This window comes from Haliaeetus leucocephalus, unplaced genomic scaffold, assembly GCF_000737465.1.
Source record: "Haliaeetus leucocephalus isolate CR32 unplaced genomic scaffold, Haliaeetus_leucocephalus-4.0 Scaffold840, whole genome shotgun sequence".
In the NCBI taxonomy this organism is placed as follows: Eukaryota; Metazoa; Chordata; class Aves; order Accipitriformes; family Accipitridae; genus Haliaeetus; species Haliaeetus leucocephalus.
In genome coordinates, this window is record NW_010973276.1 from 3,286,661 (window position 1) to 3,302,832 (window position 16,172).

At 46.6% G+C, this 16,172-nt stretch overlaps 1 protein-coding gene across 1 annotated transcript in view; it reads right to left on the reverse strand.

Moving 5' to 3' along the window:
• Nucleotides 1-1,896: 1,896 nt before the first annotated feature.
• TMEM120B (transmembrane protein 120B) overlaps nucleotides 1,897-16,172 on the reverse strand; it is a 23,596-nt gene continuing 9,320 nt past the window's right edge. The window contains exons 2-13 of the mRNA XM_010582280.1: nucleotides 16,140-16,166; nucleotides 11,673-11,791; nucleotides 10,586-10,702; nucleotides 9,754-9,813; nucleotides 9,091-9,186; nucleotides 7,950-8,039; nucleotides 5,775-5,840; nucleotides 4,746-4,807; nucleotides 4,416-4,508; nucleotides 3,926-3,990; nucleotides 3,671-3,739; nucleotides 1,897-2,705 (exon numbers count right to left, since the gene is read on the reverse strand). Of these exons, the coding sequence (XP_010580582.1) occupies nucleotides 2,592-2,705; nucleotides 3,671-3,739; nucleotides 3,926-3,990; nucleotides 4,416-4,508; nucleotides 4,746-4,807; nucleotides 5,775-5,840; nucleotides 7,950-8,039; nucleotides 9,091-9,186; nucleotides 9,754-9,813; nucleotides 10,586-10,702; nucleotides 11,673-11,791; nucleotides 16,140-16,166 (978 nt within the window). The 3' untranslated portion in view covers nucleotides 1,897-2,591. The remainder of the gene's footprint in view (nucleotides 2,706-3,670; nucleotides 3,740-3,925; nucleotides 3,991-4,415; nucleotides 4,509-4,745; nucleotides 4,808-5,774; nucleotides 5,841-7,949; nucleotides 8,040-9,090; nucleotides 9,187-9,753; nucleotides 9,814-10,585; nucleotides 10,703-11,672; nucleotides 11,792-16,139; nucleotides 16,167-16,172) is intronic.

Genomic DNA, 16,172 nt, shown 5'->3' on the forward strand with positions numbered 1-16,172 from the left:
TATCAACGGAAATACATCGGTTGCTCCAATTCAGAAATGGCCTATCATGGTAAATATTTAATTTACAGCACTCAAAGTACTCCAAGGAGCTACTATGTGTAATGTAAAGTCAGTTTTACAATAAACTTACATAGCTTATTTAATATATGACAGATGCAAGTATTGGTGCATGCTAGCAGAAATACTTAACTCGTGCATTAACTGATGAAGTCATCTCTACTGCTACAAATTAAAATTTTCCCTTTTGTGATGAAGGTGTCAGTTGCCTGTTTAAGGATGAGGGATGCACCCACTGCACAATGTAGTACATGTGCCTCAAATCTCCTAGTTCTTTTGCGCATCCCATGCAGTGAGATCTCAGATTTCAGGAGCAATCACTAGTTTGTAGCCATCATAAACCAAACCCGTGAGGGGGAAGGAGGCTTCTGCAGTACAGGTGTTGCTGAAAGCTTTCTGTGTAAGGCAAACTACAGCCCATCCTAAGGGAGAATACCTAGGACTTACTTATATAACAGGTAACAAGATACAACCTTTTGCCAAAAAGTTTAGGCAGTGCAGGCCAGGAGTCTACTGTTAGACAAACATTGCACATAGAGCCTGGTAACTGTGCATTGTAGAGATTTCATGCAACTTTACCCTCTGCTGGTTACATGACCAGCTGGTGAAAAACTGTTTTGGAGCAAGCCATCATTATTATTTTACATGCAGGGTAAAGAGATCTTGATCCTCAAAATCATACTTTTTTTTTTTTCTTTCTTCCCCTAACTTGTTTTGATTTAATTAGGTTTGTCAGTCCCTATCAACTTAAATTGGAAAATTAAAAAAAAAAATAAATTACAAGTTTGTGCACATCTTTGACTATAGAAAAATCTTGAAGAGTTGTGCACAAGGAAACATTTGTCAGTAAAACACAGCAAACCACCCATCACCTTACCCAGTACGAAACTGAAACATCAATGTGCAGGAAGCTACTGCCTTTACCCTCAGCTCCATGGCAGGAATCTTCCTTGCTTTTTTATTCTGAGTTTCTCATGCTGCAGAACTCAAGTTACTCACCATGTGCAGAGCTCCCCACCCCTGGAGAACCAGGTCCACTGCTCAGATCCAGCAGGTTCCAGCATCGCTCTCAAAATAAAACAATTTACATTTCATAAATGGAGACTTCAAAGGATTAAAAAAAACCTCACAGGGTGTGCAAAAGTTGAAAGTTAATGTAGCAAGATACAGCCCAGCTAGTGTGAAAGTTGTTCAAAATATGCAAATTGCAATTTATTGTTCATGCCCACAGGACAGTGACACTGTAAAGGTAATTTTGCTAGCCTCGCATCAACAGAAGAACCGATGAAACCATTTCAAGTCTGTAGTGCGTATATATTTGTTCATGAGCACGCTTACTGGGAGAAGGGCATCATTTTCAGATCACTCTGCCAAAGCATATGCCCAATTTGGCCTTTGTGCTAGCTCAAAGGAAGCCCTCACCTTTGGGAAAGATGCTGCCTAAAGCAGCTCACAATACTGCAGCTGGCCTTGGGAGGTACAGCTGTTACAGCACCCAAAACAAGCTTATTGGAATGAGTTAAGTTTAAGTTCAAGCAGCACAAGGAGTTAAACAGGATGGCAGTCAGTATTTGTCCTCTGCCATCCTCCTGAATGAGTGTTTACATTCTCTTAATTACTGGTACAAGTGCAGCATCTAAAGAAAGTATTTAATATTTCTGTTGAGCCTGTCCCTCCCCTTTCCAGAACAGCACTGGGAACAAACAGTACTGAAAACAGAAACTGAAGTGCAACTGCACTTACTGCCACTGATCAAGGATATTTTAAAGAAACATAGTGTCTCGAAAAACCAACCCGAAGGGCAGTGTATTTGTTATTAAAAAGAGGCTGAAGCAGTGGCATATTGAATGGTTTATTTTAGGTCTTTTCCAGGCCTGGACAGATGACCTGGTCTCCCTGGAAGAGGGCTAGCAGACTTCCCTGCCATTTAAAAACTGCTTTTGCTCACTTGTTTTTGTTTTCAAAAGCGGATTTCTTTAAATAGCTTTTTAAAAGTGTATATAGCAGCAGTATGGTACAAAGATGGGCTTTTTTTTTTTTCACAGTACACACAGGTTAGTATTGCCACTGAAAATATGCCTTCAACAAATGCCTTTAAAACAGCATTCAGTCTGTATGACTGATCAACCTGGAGTGTTCATAAACCTTTGCAAATCCAATACCCAGAATTTAAATAATAAAACTGCAAAGTGTTAAATATCATTCCAGAATTGGAATTACAGTAGATCCCACATTTCCCCAATGCTGGCACTTCACCGGGCAGGTGTATGCTGCTCTATATACAGAAAAAAACCCCCAAAAGCAAACACGTTTTGTATTAAATGTACATAAATAGCAGGACTGCGGACTGGAGAGCCATGCTTGCATTAATACTGAGTCTGTGCTGGCAGAGTCCATATCCTTCACCAAACATGGGGACAGACGAGTCCTTCCGAGCCCATCCGTCGTGTTGCTGGGGTTTAGCAGGATCCATCCCAAACCCAGCGCCTGCTGCGGGCAGGGGGATGGCAGCCAGCACACCGGGGACGGGGGGTTCACAGCTTCTTCATTTTGTCTTTGTTTTTCTGGAGTTTAGTGTGCACCACTTTGAGAGTAGTGAGGAAGTTCCCGAGGAAGAGCAGCAGAAACGTGAAAGCCAAAACAAAAACCTGAGGGGAGAAAAAGGGGAAAAAAGGGTGAGAGCTGAGGGTACCGCTTTGGCCACATATAAGTGAGCTCTGGTGCAGCTTGGTTGACAAGTCTAGGGATCTGTCAGCACGGAGATCCGAGGAGAGAAGATCGTAGCCAAACACACATCCATGCATCCAGCTGTGTGGGTTAACAGGAAGTATATTTTTATCATGATTATTTAAGTAGCATTTACTACTTTTTAATATTACAACACAGGTTATATTCAACACCGCTGACTCTACCAGACAGTAAAATCAAATCATTAAGTCCAATCTAATGGATTAACATTATGCTACAAGCACGTGCACTGAACAGCAGTGGCACAGGTGCCAGGGAATGACCCGTTTCTGCGGGAAGGTGTGTTCCTCCTGAACAAAGTGAGCACACAAGTTACAGCAAGATCTGACCAAAATAAAGACCATCACAGTAAATGCACCACTGCACATGTGATGTGGTTCAATCTGGATCTACAGGAGCAACTGTATAGTTGGAAAGGGATAGACATGTTTGATGGGTGACAGCAACTGAGAAAACAAGGGGAAGGATCCCTAGAAGTGGGGCAATAAAGCAGATAATATGTTTTTAAAGTGATCCACTGTCATCATATTTTTGTATGTGTAACTCATGGATCAGCCATAAAGAACCACCAGCAACTCAACAGCCATTGCTATTAAATGCCCATATACACAAACAATATGGAGAGATATTTACCCACGTGTATTTTCTTCCCCTACATGCTCTGCCTTTCAGTTTGTGTGGTCACCCGTGGGTGCAAACTTCTCTATGGTAACTCACATTTATTTTGAGTTCTCTTGTATAGGCTCTGTGCCACATCATCCTGAGATATTTAGATGGGGTCAGATACCCAAGTACCTTTAAGGATGTGGTTAAACACCCCCTCTTCTCCTGCTCCGTGCTTTTTCTGAGCAGAACCAACACCCACCTGCCATTCTTTGCACTCCTTATGCCTCGACAATCCAAAAAGCGTGACTGCATTATATAGCTGCCAGAACTACAAAGGAAAAAAAAACAAACAAAAACCCAAAACCACAATTTCATTACTAGCAAAAAAAACTCCTTAGAAACATTTGCCATGGGTGCATGTGATCCAAAGCACCTTTTTATGGTGCTGCAACCGCAGCAGCAGACCCACCCAGGCCCTGCACCGCAGATGGGGGAACAGGATTGCCCAACTTACATGCCCAAAGAACAAGAAGGGAAGGAGAAACGTCAGCCCCCGCCACATCCAGGATTGAAATCCTTCTGGAAAAGGTTAACAGAAGAGATGGAGAGAGAGCACAGAAGAGCCAGGACCAGAGCTGCAGCCCTCCCTACCCAGACCACCTCATAAGGGCTATTCCCATCCAGCTCCGCAATAACCAACCAATTTAAAATATATACCTGAAGGTGTGGTAATGGGAGGAGGATGAAGATGGGGATGCCCAAAACCTCCATCTTAACCTTCTCAAGACCTGACGGAGACCAGAGCCCTCTGCTCCCAAGCCACAGGACCCAAGGAGGGGGATAAAAGCCTCGCTCCCCTTCCTGCCTTAGGACATAGGCAGAAGGGCAGGGGGGTGGCAGGCTCTGCAAAGCTCGCTCTCAGAAGACCACACAGCCCTCTCCCTATCACCACATCTAAAACCTGTGCAAAAACTTTGCAAAGAAAGTATTGCAGAAAACCTCACCTACTGTAAGGTCCAAGTGGTTTCTCTCCCCCAAAGCACGGAGTCTATAAAGGCAGCCCCTTTGATAATAATACTGTAGGAACTGAACGCAACCTGGAGAAGGAGAGATAAAACATCATTGCATTGGCTATTCAGAAGTATGATAAACATATCAAACTATTTTAATAATGTTTAATCCAACAGCATTTAATTATTGTTTATATTTGTATGCTATCTTTATATTTCTACAGTTTAATACTCTAGTATTTACCAAGCAGAAGTGTTTTCTTCTAAGCATGTACCATACAAAACTATTTTACCCCATGAATTAGCAAGGTAAGATATACTCACTCTGAAATATTGAAAATGCTAAAAATTGACTGCGAAACATTTGATACATGAGTCCATCTGGCCTGAAAGCAAAATATAAAGGAGGTCAATTTGTTTGATAAAAAGCATACGATGCAGTGCGCTATTCCCCTTCACTGCCAAGCCAGATCCCATTAGCAAACGAAGCAAGCAGCTGGTACCCAGCCCGCTCCACCCCATCGGGAGCCCAGAGAGGGTGCTACAGCTGCACATCACAACTCTGGCATGTAGGAAACACTCTCATCAATTAGGTTTCCCTTCTCCAACACGTACAAATGCTGCCCCCTTTTATTCATTTGCTTATCGCCGTCTTCTCTAGGCAGCAATCAAAGCCATTCAGCAGCGTCTGCATCAAGAATCCAAGTGGTGGAGCAGGGGGTGGTTATGCTCCTTATCCTAAGGGTAGTTCAGGATACATAGAGGACAGGGGACCTTGTGCTCCAGCCATGACGTTGTCCCCTTACAGATTCATGAGCAGAAACATTTGTTGTTTTAAAACAATTTTTAATTATTAACTAATTAGTTCATGCCAAAGTTGAGACACTTTGCACAGGCACCGTACGCGGGGTGCATTGCTTTGTTGTTTGACCACCACCACCCCCCATGGGAAGGTAACTTGCATTTTTGGCTTTATACTCTGTTTGTAATCTGGGTTCAGTAAAGGCACCAAACAGATTAATTTTGTGGTGTCCTCCCTCTAAAGCAAAGTGCTGCTTGCTTTCTTAGTTACAGAGACAGAAATTGAAAGACTTGCAGAGATTTTGCTACCATCAGCACAACTACAGCTTAGGGTTTGGGTTTCTTTCTTTCTTTTTTTTTAAATCAGCAATGTAAATACAAACTTGCAGTGTTGTATTTATCATTGAAAACACTTGTAACATCAGACAAACATTAAGTCTGATGCTTTGCCATGTGGCCACAGCTTCGTGGTCACGCTGGATTTAAATGCTCAGATGATGCAAACACCATGAAATAGCTTGAAGCACCTTGAGGAGGCAAGAGCAGACTCACCACGTTAACATTACTCCAGACAGGAATGTGGAGACATAGTGATGAGACACCCACCAGCCTTTGATCCTGAACAGAAAAAACGTGGCAGTTAGACAAGAAACATGGATTTTAGCATAGTAAGTCTCGCTTTACAGACAAAAAAAAATTACCCTGACTTGGGGGAGGAGGAAGGACAGGGAACAAAATAGATGGCCCAACTCAAGCCAAAGGGGTGCTGTGGAGCACTGCCCTGGCAATATGGCTTAGCTGGGGGCAAGAATCCACAACTGCAAGAGGGAGGCTCAGGACCAGCGCACATCTCGCGTGCTCCCACGAGCTCTCCAGCACAGCGAGAAGCAGCAGTCCCTGCAGCACGAGGCACCGCGGTGACTAATGATGCACAACTTTCAGCCCACACACCCTTTTTTTTTTCTGTGCCATGCAAATAAGTGACATTTCCAAGTCCTTCCTGTGAGGTGGCTGTTTCTTTCAGACACGAAAGCTGCAGAAAGCTCAGAAAATTACAGTAAAGTGAGCAAAAGATGTGGCGAGGCAGAATCAAGAAGTGAAGAGCTGCCCCAGGGATGGCACTGCTTTGGAAACTAAGCCAACATGATGGCTTAATTTGGGGCATTTCCAATCAAAGGTGTGTGACCTCTAACACAAGACAGCCCCCGAGCTGCTGTGACCAACCTCTGCAGATACAGCAAGCCCAGGCTCAGCTGTTTCTCTGCTGGCCTCAGGCAAGCAACTTTATATCCCCATGCTTTGTTTTTTCCTCTTTGTCTCTAGCCCCACAGCAATCCCCCTCCTCCTCTCTAGAAAGCACCCCAAAACAAGACATCATGCCTGCAGCAGCCCTGGGGACAGCCATGCTTGCAGAAGAGATTGCTTCATCCCTGCTGCCCACAGTCAGCGCTGGACACTGTGTCCTCAAGCAGCTCCCAGACATCAGCCCATTTTTAAGATTTTGCCCCCAGACAAAGGAGGAAGGGCCTGATTTTCCCGCCACACATGCCACACTGGTGCCTGCCTCCAGGCACAAACCCCGTCTTGCATCAGGAGTGGGGACCACAAGCATCCAGCCAGCGATGTCAAGACAAGACTCCCAGAAGTGCTCCCTCCCATCCCCATTTCAAGGAGATCATGGAAGCAACTGGTTTCAGAGAGGGAAGTGACTGGCTGGAACAAGGAGCTGTGAGCTGCTCCCAGCTGATCATTAGATAATGCTACTTAATTAGGACAACACTGACTCCTGCCACTAACACAAGTGCTGGTCCACCCCTGTACAAGCACCATTACAAGGGAGCGTGCAAGTTCTCTGAGCAGCATGCAGAGCAAGAATGAATGTGGGAAGCTGGGCTAACGTGATGCTGGCTGCCCGAAAGGTGCCAAACAAGACAAGTTAGAAGCCCAATTAATTAATGGTACAGGGAGCTGCAAATGTTGCAGCAGCAGCAGCCAGTCACCCAGCAGCAAACTGACATGCAACGGGAAGAGACGTGGTGATTGCTGCAGTTTCCCCACACCAGCCTATCTGGATGATGAAAATCAGGGACATGCAGCCATCAGGTTATTGCTAAAATCTGACACCAGACTCCAGGTTGCACACAAGTGCAAACTCAGGCAACTTCTCGACCCAGACCCAAGGGAGATACTCCAGAAGTGATTTACCAGCAGGACCTCATCACCCTGCCTTAGGATATCCCTACTAAGGGTGCCATAAAGAAACGAGGGCTTGTAGTAAGGATCATCTTGCAGTTAACTTCTCCCAGGGTTTTACTTGTGTTCCCAGCTCTTTATACAATTATCCCCTAACCGCCAACTTTCCCTCGATACGACTGTAATGTAGTCACACACTCCATGAGATGTGGCAGTGACCAAAAACACGTACACACTTACACCCCAGACCACATCTACAACTAACCCATAGCTACAAAAAATATCCAACAATTCGGACCAAGAGCTTATGGACTTTTAGGAATTGCACCTTCTCCTCCCTCCCCAGGTGGCCTCAGGTGACCACATCTGCCCTCAAAAGCGGCCAGGGAGGGGGACCCAGACAAGAGACCCTGCAGAGAGGCATCAGCATCTTGGATTTGCTGGGCTTCAGCACCAAGCTGAATCCCCTTTTATTGCTCGTTTTTCTTTTAAGGACATTTCATCCTTTAAATAGTTTTGCAGGTGGCACGGTACCTTGATCCATTGCTAATGAGAATGCTTTCCCGTATCGTCAGCGTGCAGTAATACCACACTAACAGAAAGTTAAACACTTCATCTGTCACCCTGTTAAACAGAAAAAACACACAGTAAAAAAAAAAAAATCTTGTTAATTATAAAGACACATTCAAAAAACCCCTATTTTTCCTCCCTCCCCTTGGGCGAATGAAAACCTGCCCAAGTGAGGCTACAGACACAAAGCCCCAGTCCTGAACATCTCTAACCCACATGCAGAGCTGTACACATCGACAGCACCATCAGGCTCAGAGTCCTTTCCTCTGGGAAGTGCCCTGTGATATAACACTGCAGATCTTGAGCTGATAAGCAGGTATGCAGAGATGACATTAATTCCTTCTGAAGGAGAGAAAGCACCATGGAAGCAGTGGATGATCCAATTTAGAGTGGCATTTCCAGGCTAATTCAATGAGGAGATTCCATGAGATCTATATAAATCCAATCAACTAAAAGAGCAGAAGAGCATTACACTCTGGGGGGGGAAAACCCCTTTATTTTGCCATTTGCAAACCCCTGAAGCCAAAGGAATTCGGGGCAGCCTCTGTGTACGGCAGCACTGTTCTTCGGTATGATCCTGCATTCACCCCAGACCCAGAGAGACCTCAATGGAAGTGTCTGGCTCCAACACTTTCCTGTTTTTTAAGCAAAACTGAATAATGGAAGCTTGTTGGTGCTCAGAGACTTTATCATGACCTAGAGATAACATTTCAGGTCTGATAATTTCATGCAAATCCTCCCTTGTTGTGTTTGCAACCCCAGAGCTGCAGCATGGTACCGGCCCCTGCCTGGGACAAGCCGTGAGCAAAACCAACTGCTCGTTCCCAAGCACAGCGTGACTCCAGAAAAACGACAGATCAGGAAACATGATGTTGGACTTCTCTTAGTTACAAGAGACTCCGAAAAAAGTTAAACAAGGAAAAGCAAAAATACAGGGCCTGCCAGTGTTGAAGAAGAGATGCAAAAGTTATCCTGCTGTCCAACTACGCAAAGCCTAAACATTGCCAGAGCCTGTCTCACAGTCCTTAACAGAAGAGAACAGTTAGTTCAAACCCAGCACGTTTTTATTCAAAATACTTGATTAAAAATAAAAATGCAGGCTTACCTGTAGTGGAGAATAAACCTGCAGGCAACGGCCCCGAGTAACAAGATTATCGTCAGATAAAGTTTGAACTTCTCATACTCGTCCTTGTAGGCAAACCTGGAAGGGAAGAGCCACCGTTTACGGACACAAATGGGTGTTTTACTGGAACGTGGCTTCACTTTTTTTTCAAACCAGATACAAATCCACATGCCAACCCAGAGACAGAAGTTTTGCTTGAAACATTTAGAAAACCAGCAGACAGAAGTGAAAAGCAGCATTTTGCCTGCATGGCCATTGTACTGCAAGACAACAGCTTAAATCCGTAAGAACTGGTTTCTGGGTTGGCATGACAGGATTTAAAAAAAAACCCACACCACCTCCATGTTCTGGAGCACTGTATGCCTAGAAGTCGCAATACCATTTATCACCGCAACCCTCCACCCCCACCCCCTCCCCAATTAAGGCAACAGGCTGGGCCGGGCTTAAAAGCAAGTGATGGACAGAATCCACTGGAGCTACATGAAGCGTTAGCTTGGCCCCGCGTCACGGTCCAACTTGCTCACCCTTGACATTTCATCTTTTATCGGATCTAAGAGAAACCCATTCTCATCTCTGGACTTCAGTCCATCTCCACAGCTGGCCCCGGAGAAACCCAAATTCACACGTGCACAAACATTCACTTACTTTGCCTGGTTACTCAGGAGAGTTACGTTCACGTTTCCCAGCACCAGATTTAAGTACAAGCTGGAAGACAAAAAAACAAGAGCAGACCCAAGTAAGTAATTTTATTTGAACGCCACAGGATGACCCAGATCAGAGCTGAAGAGACCAGTTTATCTGCCAAAGCCACGTTTGCTGTAGGTTTTAATTAAGGCAAACTGGAGAGAGAGACTACAGAAGAGGATTTAAATGTGGGAAGATAGGTCAGCATTTCCAAGAAGTTAGAGAAAAGGTTTATTTTCCTGGTCCCTTTTCTGCACTACAGTCTAAGGGCGAGATATGTAGTCCAAAACCAAAAATAACAAGGAGAAATTGGAAGAAAAACTTCTGATAGAAACTTCTGAGGGGCTGCAGCATCACACAGCCCTTGACAACTCAAAGAAATACGTCCTAGCAACCCCACTGGGAGCAAAGTAAAAATTTTAAGTTGGTTATAAGCACTATTTTAAAAAAAAGAAAAGTGAGAAAATTCCTATGCTGATTTAGTCTTTAAAAAATTAGCACAGTGTGGAAAAACATCAGTGTGAAACAGTGAATTGCATGACTTCTCGCCAATGCAGGGTTACTTTTATTTTAACAAAAACCCCTGTACTGCCTACATGCAGTACATTTACATACACTTCCAGCTAATGAATTCTGTGTACAACTGACACAGCAGCTCAGCAAGAGATTTATGACTAATCCAGTTTTACATGTATTTGTTCAACATGCACATTATCCTCCGGGAACAACACCGCTGCGAACACTTGAAAAATCAGCTTTCCCGGAGCACACGCCTCCCCAGCAAAGCACATACCCGTTCTTCTTTGGCAAGTAGGCTTCCATGTCAAAGAAGGCATTTTGCCTCTCCTTGATCTGGGTGCTGATCTCCTGAATGAGAGCAAACTCTTCAGGACTTGCTCTGGGCTTGCACCTGCAAGAACACAGAAACAAGATATTCCTGTTTATGTTTTTACCTCCTTTTTATTTAAAGGAAAATAACATTATCATAAAACCCATGCTGTTAAAAAGCTAACTGCATGAGCTGATGCCATTGCGCACTTCACTCCTGTATTTGTGCAGCACCATTTGGCTTAGCCATGATTTTATTCAGTGCCTTGTTTATGTCCTTGTAGGCTATTTCAACCAACTGGTTTATAAATCAGCTTCTTTCTTCATCTCAGCTCAGTGACAGGATTGCGTACTTCTTCCCTAGCAAAGCACTCAGGGAATATTGTGGTTTTTTGCAGGAACTCCTTCCACTTTAGGAACTTTGTGCGCAGTTTCAGGCCCTGGCCTTGCAGAGGCTGCAGCTCATCAGGCATGAAATATTTCAGAATGTAACAAAACACACAGCTGATGATTTATTGACAAACTGAGGTTTTACCAATTAATGTAAAACAGAGAGCAGTGCACAATGGCATTAACAACCCGTGGTGTTGGATGTGGTGTATTCAGACCTGCACACAAGGAATTTTGCCTGTGGCTCCCGGGGATCAGCCGAGCAGCCAGAGACAGTTCCCTCCTGTAAATCTACCAGGGAGCAAGTTACACCTTCAGGTTCAAGGATTGATGCACAGCTTACGGAGCAAAGCTTTGCTCATCTAGCAAAACACATGGACCAAAAGCCGCACAGTCCTGCAGCGTATGGCACATACTGCAAGGATGCAAACCCACACAGGCTCCCTCAGAGATCTTCTTTATTTACGGGACTTCATCTCTCACAGGGTTACAAACATTTTACCTGGCTGTGATAGATGGAGGTGACTCAAGAATAATACAGAGCAAAATTACAACAGCAACACAGATTGCATATTAAAATGCTAAAAATCTAAACATTTCAGCCCTTTGGGAAAGTGAAAGATCCTATCCCTGCCTCCTCCACCCTCCAGGTCTACCATTACCGTTGCAGGCTGTGCTTCAGATCCCTTAGGGTCTTCTTCTGCCGGTGTATGGAGCTGCTGCAGGCTGTCTGCAAGCTGGTGACTTCTTCCAGTTTCTGCCTGTAAACTTTGTGTGTTTCCTGCAGGAGAAGAGGAGATGATCGGTAGGAAGAGCCCTTCTAGGTTACACATTGCATTTGGTCCTCGCCTCTGAAGGAAGCAAGCAAACCCCTGGTTTCTTGGGACCCAACAGGCACCCCTGTGAACAAGCAAGGAAGGGGCGATGCCAAACCAGCACAGATATAACATGGCTTAAATGGACACTAATGAAACCCTTGCAAAAGGAAGAGCATCCTCTCTATGTTCGTCTCATTTCCTCTTTCTAAGGAGCTTTCCCACTCAGGAGCTCCTCCTTCCCATTTCACTCTGTAACAAAGCCCCTAATCCTCTGTGTGATTCCAATCTGTCCCCATCAAACGGGTGGCTAAATCTCAGAGCAGGAACTCTGATTTCCCAGCCAGATTAATTCTGGGGGAAAAAAGAAGAAATATGAGGACCTGGGGTGGGGGGGAAGACACAAAACCAGCCACAAATCCATGCCTGGGGGTTTAGATGTCTCCTGGCCACCACTGCCATCTTGACCCCATGTATGTTCAAGCAACCTACTGACTCTGGTTTAAGAGCTTAACACATCCCCTCCCTGGGATGCTAAGGCATTAGATGCTCTTAGAGAGGAACTTCTTTATCACAGCTCATTGATCCTCTGAAGCCCCCAATTAGTGTTTGACTGGCCGTAACGAGGATGCGCTAACCAACTGCAAGCCCACTGAGAGGTGCCTCTGCTCTCCCACCCTTCCCTCTGCATGGGAATAAACATGCTCTGCTTTTCCACCCTTTGCAGTGATTTCACCACCTTCCCAAGTGCAGGCAGACCTCAGGAAGGGCTAACCAGACCCCAAGCAATGCCCTCAGGGCAAATTTTAAGATCTATAAAAACTTGGAAAATGGAGTTTGCAGAGTTAGTGCCAAATGAAGGCACAGGTTAAATGGCTATTTGCACGGCTGCTTTATCTACCGGCACATCAACGACCACAGAAAATTACCACCAGTTTTCCCAAAGCATAAACATGGTGGTAAAACCATACAAAACAAATCTTTGCTCTCCTCCTTGTTGGGGCCTGCCTGTTAGTGGTTCATTATTTACAGCAGCAATGCAAAACAAGCTCTGGTGTCTGATTTAAAAATCTTAATAACCAAACTAACCATGTCCAGGCACCGCAGCTCTCATCCTTTCAGGATGGGTTTGGCTTTGCTTAGCATGGGCAGGACTTCGGGGGTCATTGGATTGCACAGTAACTTCTTCTGCTTCTCTAGATGTCATGCAATAGCGTCTTTAAAAAGACTGGTTCAAAGGGTGTGAGAAGCTCTTCACCAAAATAGTGTTCAAGTATTTATTGGAAACACAAACAGGCGAGTTGAGAGCTGGTAACTTTTACCGCTAGCCAAAAACATCAGGATTACTATTTCAAAATGACACTGGTATTTATAAGAACATAACATTTGCTAGTAGTGAAGTTATTTATTCATCAAGAGAGGTGATTGCTTAAAAAGGGGACTTACTGGCAGCACAGGTAGCTCAGCACTGCCTTTACATTAACACTTATAACCCACAGGCCAAATACCTGCGTGGAGGGTCAGGTCTGGCCACAACTCGCTCTCCACGTAGAGAACAACACATGCTGAAAAAAAAAGGATGCATGCACCACAGAGAGGAGTATTTTTGCCCTGAGTTGAAGAGCTCCTGGGCATGAGTTGTCTCTGCACCTGAGTTTACAAGTTTTACAGCGCCAGGACCACAATTGCCCAGTTTGCAAGAGGAAATTGCATTGCCCAATTTGCTCGCAGACTAAGGCCAGGCAGCAGCTCAGCATGGCAGCCCCACGCTGCAACTGCTTGATGTTTTGTGTAGTTACCTCGAGGTCTATTTTCCATTGCACTCACAACAGCCCTGCTTGTGGTCAGTGCTTGTTCATTTGCAGGACTCAAGCCACATTCACGGGGAGCCATCTCAGCGCTTTTTTCTAATCAAAATCTGGTTTACATGTTCATACGCAGGGTTTAAATTAATAAGCTCTTGCAGGGCAACTTGTATTTTCTCATGTCCGTGCCCCAAAACTGCAATGCCCCACAGCCCCGAGCTTGGGGCGCTGCCCTAGCAACCCAAACAACAAAAATCTGCAGATGTGGCTGGTTAGAAGTGCTATGCAAACCTGGATGTCCCCCAACCCCATCTCACGGCTGGTCCCCACTGCCCCAAGGGGATGCTCAGTGCTGCCGCATGGCAGCATCAGCCCCTTCGAAGCCCCTCAAGCTCCCCAAATACAAGTGCAGCCCCACATGCCCCACGCCAGCCACCCAGCACATCAGGGGCAGGAGCTATGACCAGAGTCCAAGGTCCTCCTCCACAGGAGAAGGAAGACACAGGCCCTGACCCAGAACTTACAATGCACTTATAAAATACAAGACAGGGCAGGAGTGCATTGAAACAGAGATCATTTTGCCCCACGGGGCCGGCACTGCTCTCAACACACAATCTGCCCACCACCAATTTTTTTCCCTGCTGGCATTGCACAAGAGACCCTTTCAGTGGGGTTGACCAAAATACCTTGAAAAACGCCGACAGGGAGCTCCTTCGAAATGCAAGAAGCAGTTCCCACGTGACCCCAGACCAACATTTCCAGCCGGAGGGGAGAGTCAGGCCAGCCAAAAAGGGTGCTGAAGGGGAGTGATGCAGGCGTGGAGGGGAGGGTCAAGCTGCTGCCAGGAAAACTAGGCTCCTCAAGAGCAGGAGATGCTGTGAGTGTGTCCAAAAAGCCACGTGCAAGGGCAAGCACGAGCAGACACCCATACTGAAGTACTTTCTTACTGAAGAGTTGGGTTTTCTATCCCAACACATCACAGTTTGACTTGAATCAAGTTTGGGAGCACAGAGCCTTCCTCCAAAGCACATTTAAGCACCACCAGCATCTCACAGAGCTGGAGCAAGTCATGTCATCATGACAGTGCCGTGTTCCCCTCTTCTGCAATGCTGCATTCAGATACAAACTCTGTTTGTGAGCCCTGAAGCTCTCATATAATGGATGTTATTCCAACTTTTCACCTCTACAGTGCTACCCACTGGGCAATGATACCTCATACCACCAGCAGCTGCTATCCCACCAAGTGTTTCTACTTCTCTTTTATGGATGGGGAAACTGAGACAGGGATAAGTCTGACATTTTGCTGTGGTTTAGGTCAGACTTAAGCAACATGCTCAGTGAGAAGGCTGGTTGGCACATACAGCAAACAAGTGATCAACAAAACCATGCCAGCTGCTGCTCCCCCCCAACGCCCAACCACCACCTTTCCTTCTGTTAACAAGCGTACAATCTGAATTGACTTTTAAGACATGGAGCTAAATCTGGAAATCACACTTTTTTTTTGTGGCGCATGTTCTGTTTAACAGCCTAAAAGAGGCTAACAGCCACACAGGGCAAGAACAGCCGGTCGTGTTTTAAAACTGGCTTAAAGATTTAAAGCACGTGTATAGGTGCAGCATTGATGACATACAGGGAAGGGAAGGTTTCCTGGAGGTAAAAGCATTTTGCAGAAACAGCTCTTGGCCGCTGCTCCGAGGTCTTTCCGTCCCTCCGCACGCTTTTGCGAGACGGATAAACAGCACTCGAACCCCTTGTATCCCACCACGTGAAATCAGACGCCACCCAGGAGATGCTCGCAGCACAGGTGTTACTGCCATTGCTCTTTCTGCCACACTATGGGTGCGCAAACCCACCCCTTTTCCATCCTTGCACCGCGTCCCCTCGGCGCCTCATCAGACGTCCACGGGGCGCGGCCGCGGTTCGCTCTGGGATGTCCCACGCACACACGTAGCACCTGCCTGGGGGTACCGGGGCCCAGCGACGTTTCTGGGGTGCTGTGCAAGCACGTGCATCCACGCACAGCTGCGCTTCGTGCGTGCCCCCCGGGGTCTGCGGCGAAGGCGGCGTACACGCGTGGCCCTGTGCCCACCCGGGGCCTCTCCTGGGTGCAGCGAGGAGGGGGCGAGCCTTTCCCGCACCCCTGGAAGCATCTTGCCGAGGCTGCCCCGAGGCGGGTACCTGCCAGGGGAAGGGGTCAGCGGTGGGGATCCCCACCCCCCACCCCACGCTGTCGGCCCCGCTCCTGCGAGGCCCCCTCCCAGCCTGCGGCAGCGCGGCGGGGGGAAGCAGGGAGGGGGGGGTGGTGCGGAAAGACATGAGGACGAACCCGGCGCGGTGCCCTCGCCTCACGCAGCAAAGCGATGCAAAGCAAAGCCGGGGAAGGCAGCGCAGGGCGAGAGAAGCGGCGGACGGGAAGCCGGGTCCACCGCGACACCCCGCAGCGCTGCACCGCACCGCACCGCACCGCACCGGCGCGGTGCCTCACACCCCCTCCCCGTCCGCGCCTCACCTGGAGCTGCCGGAATTCCTCCTCCAGCTCCCG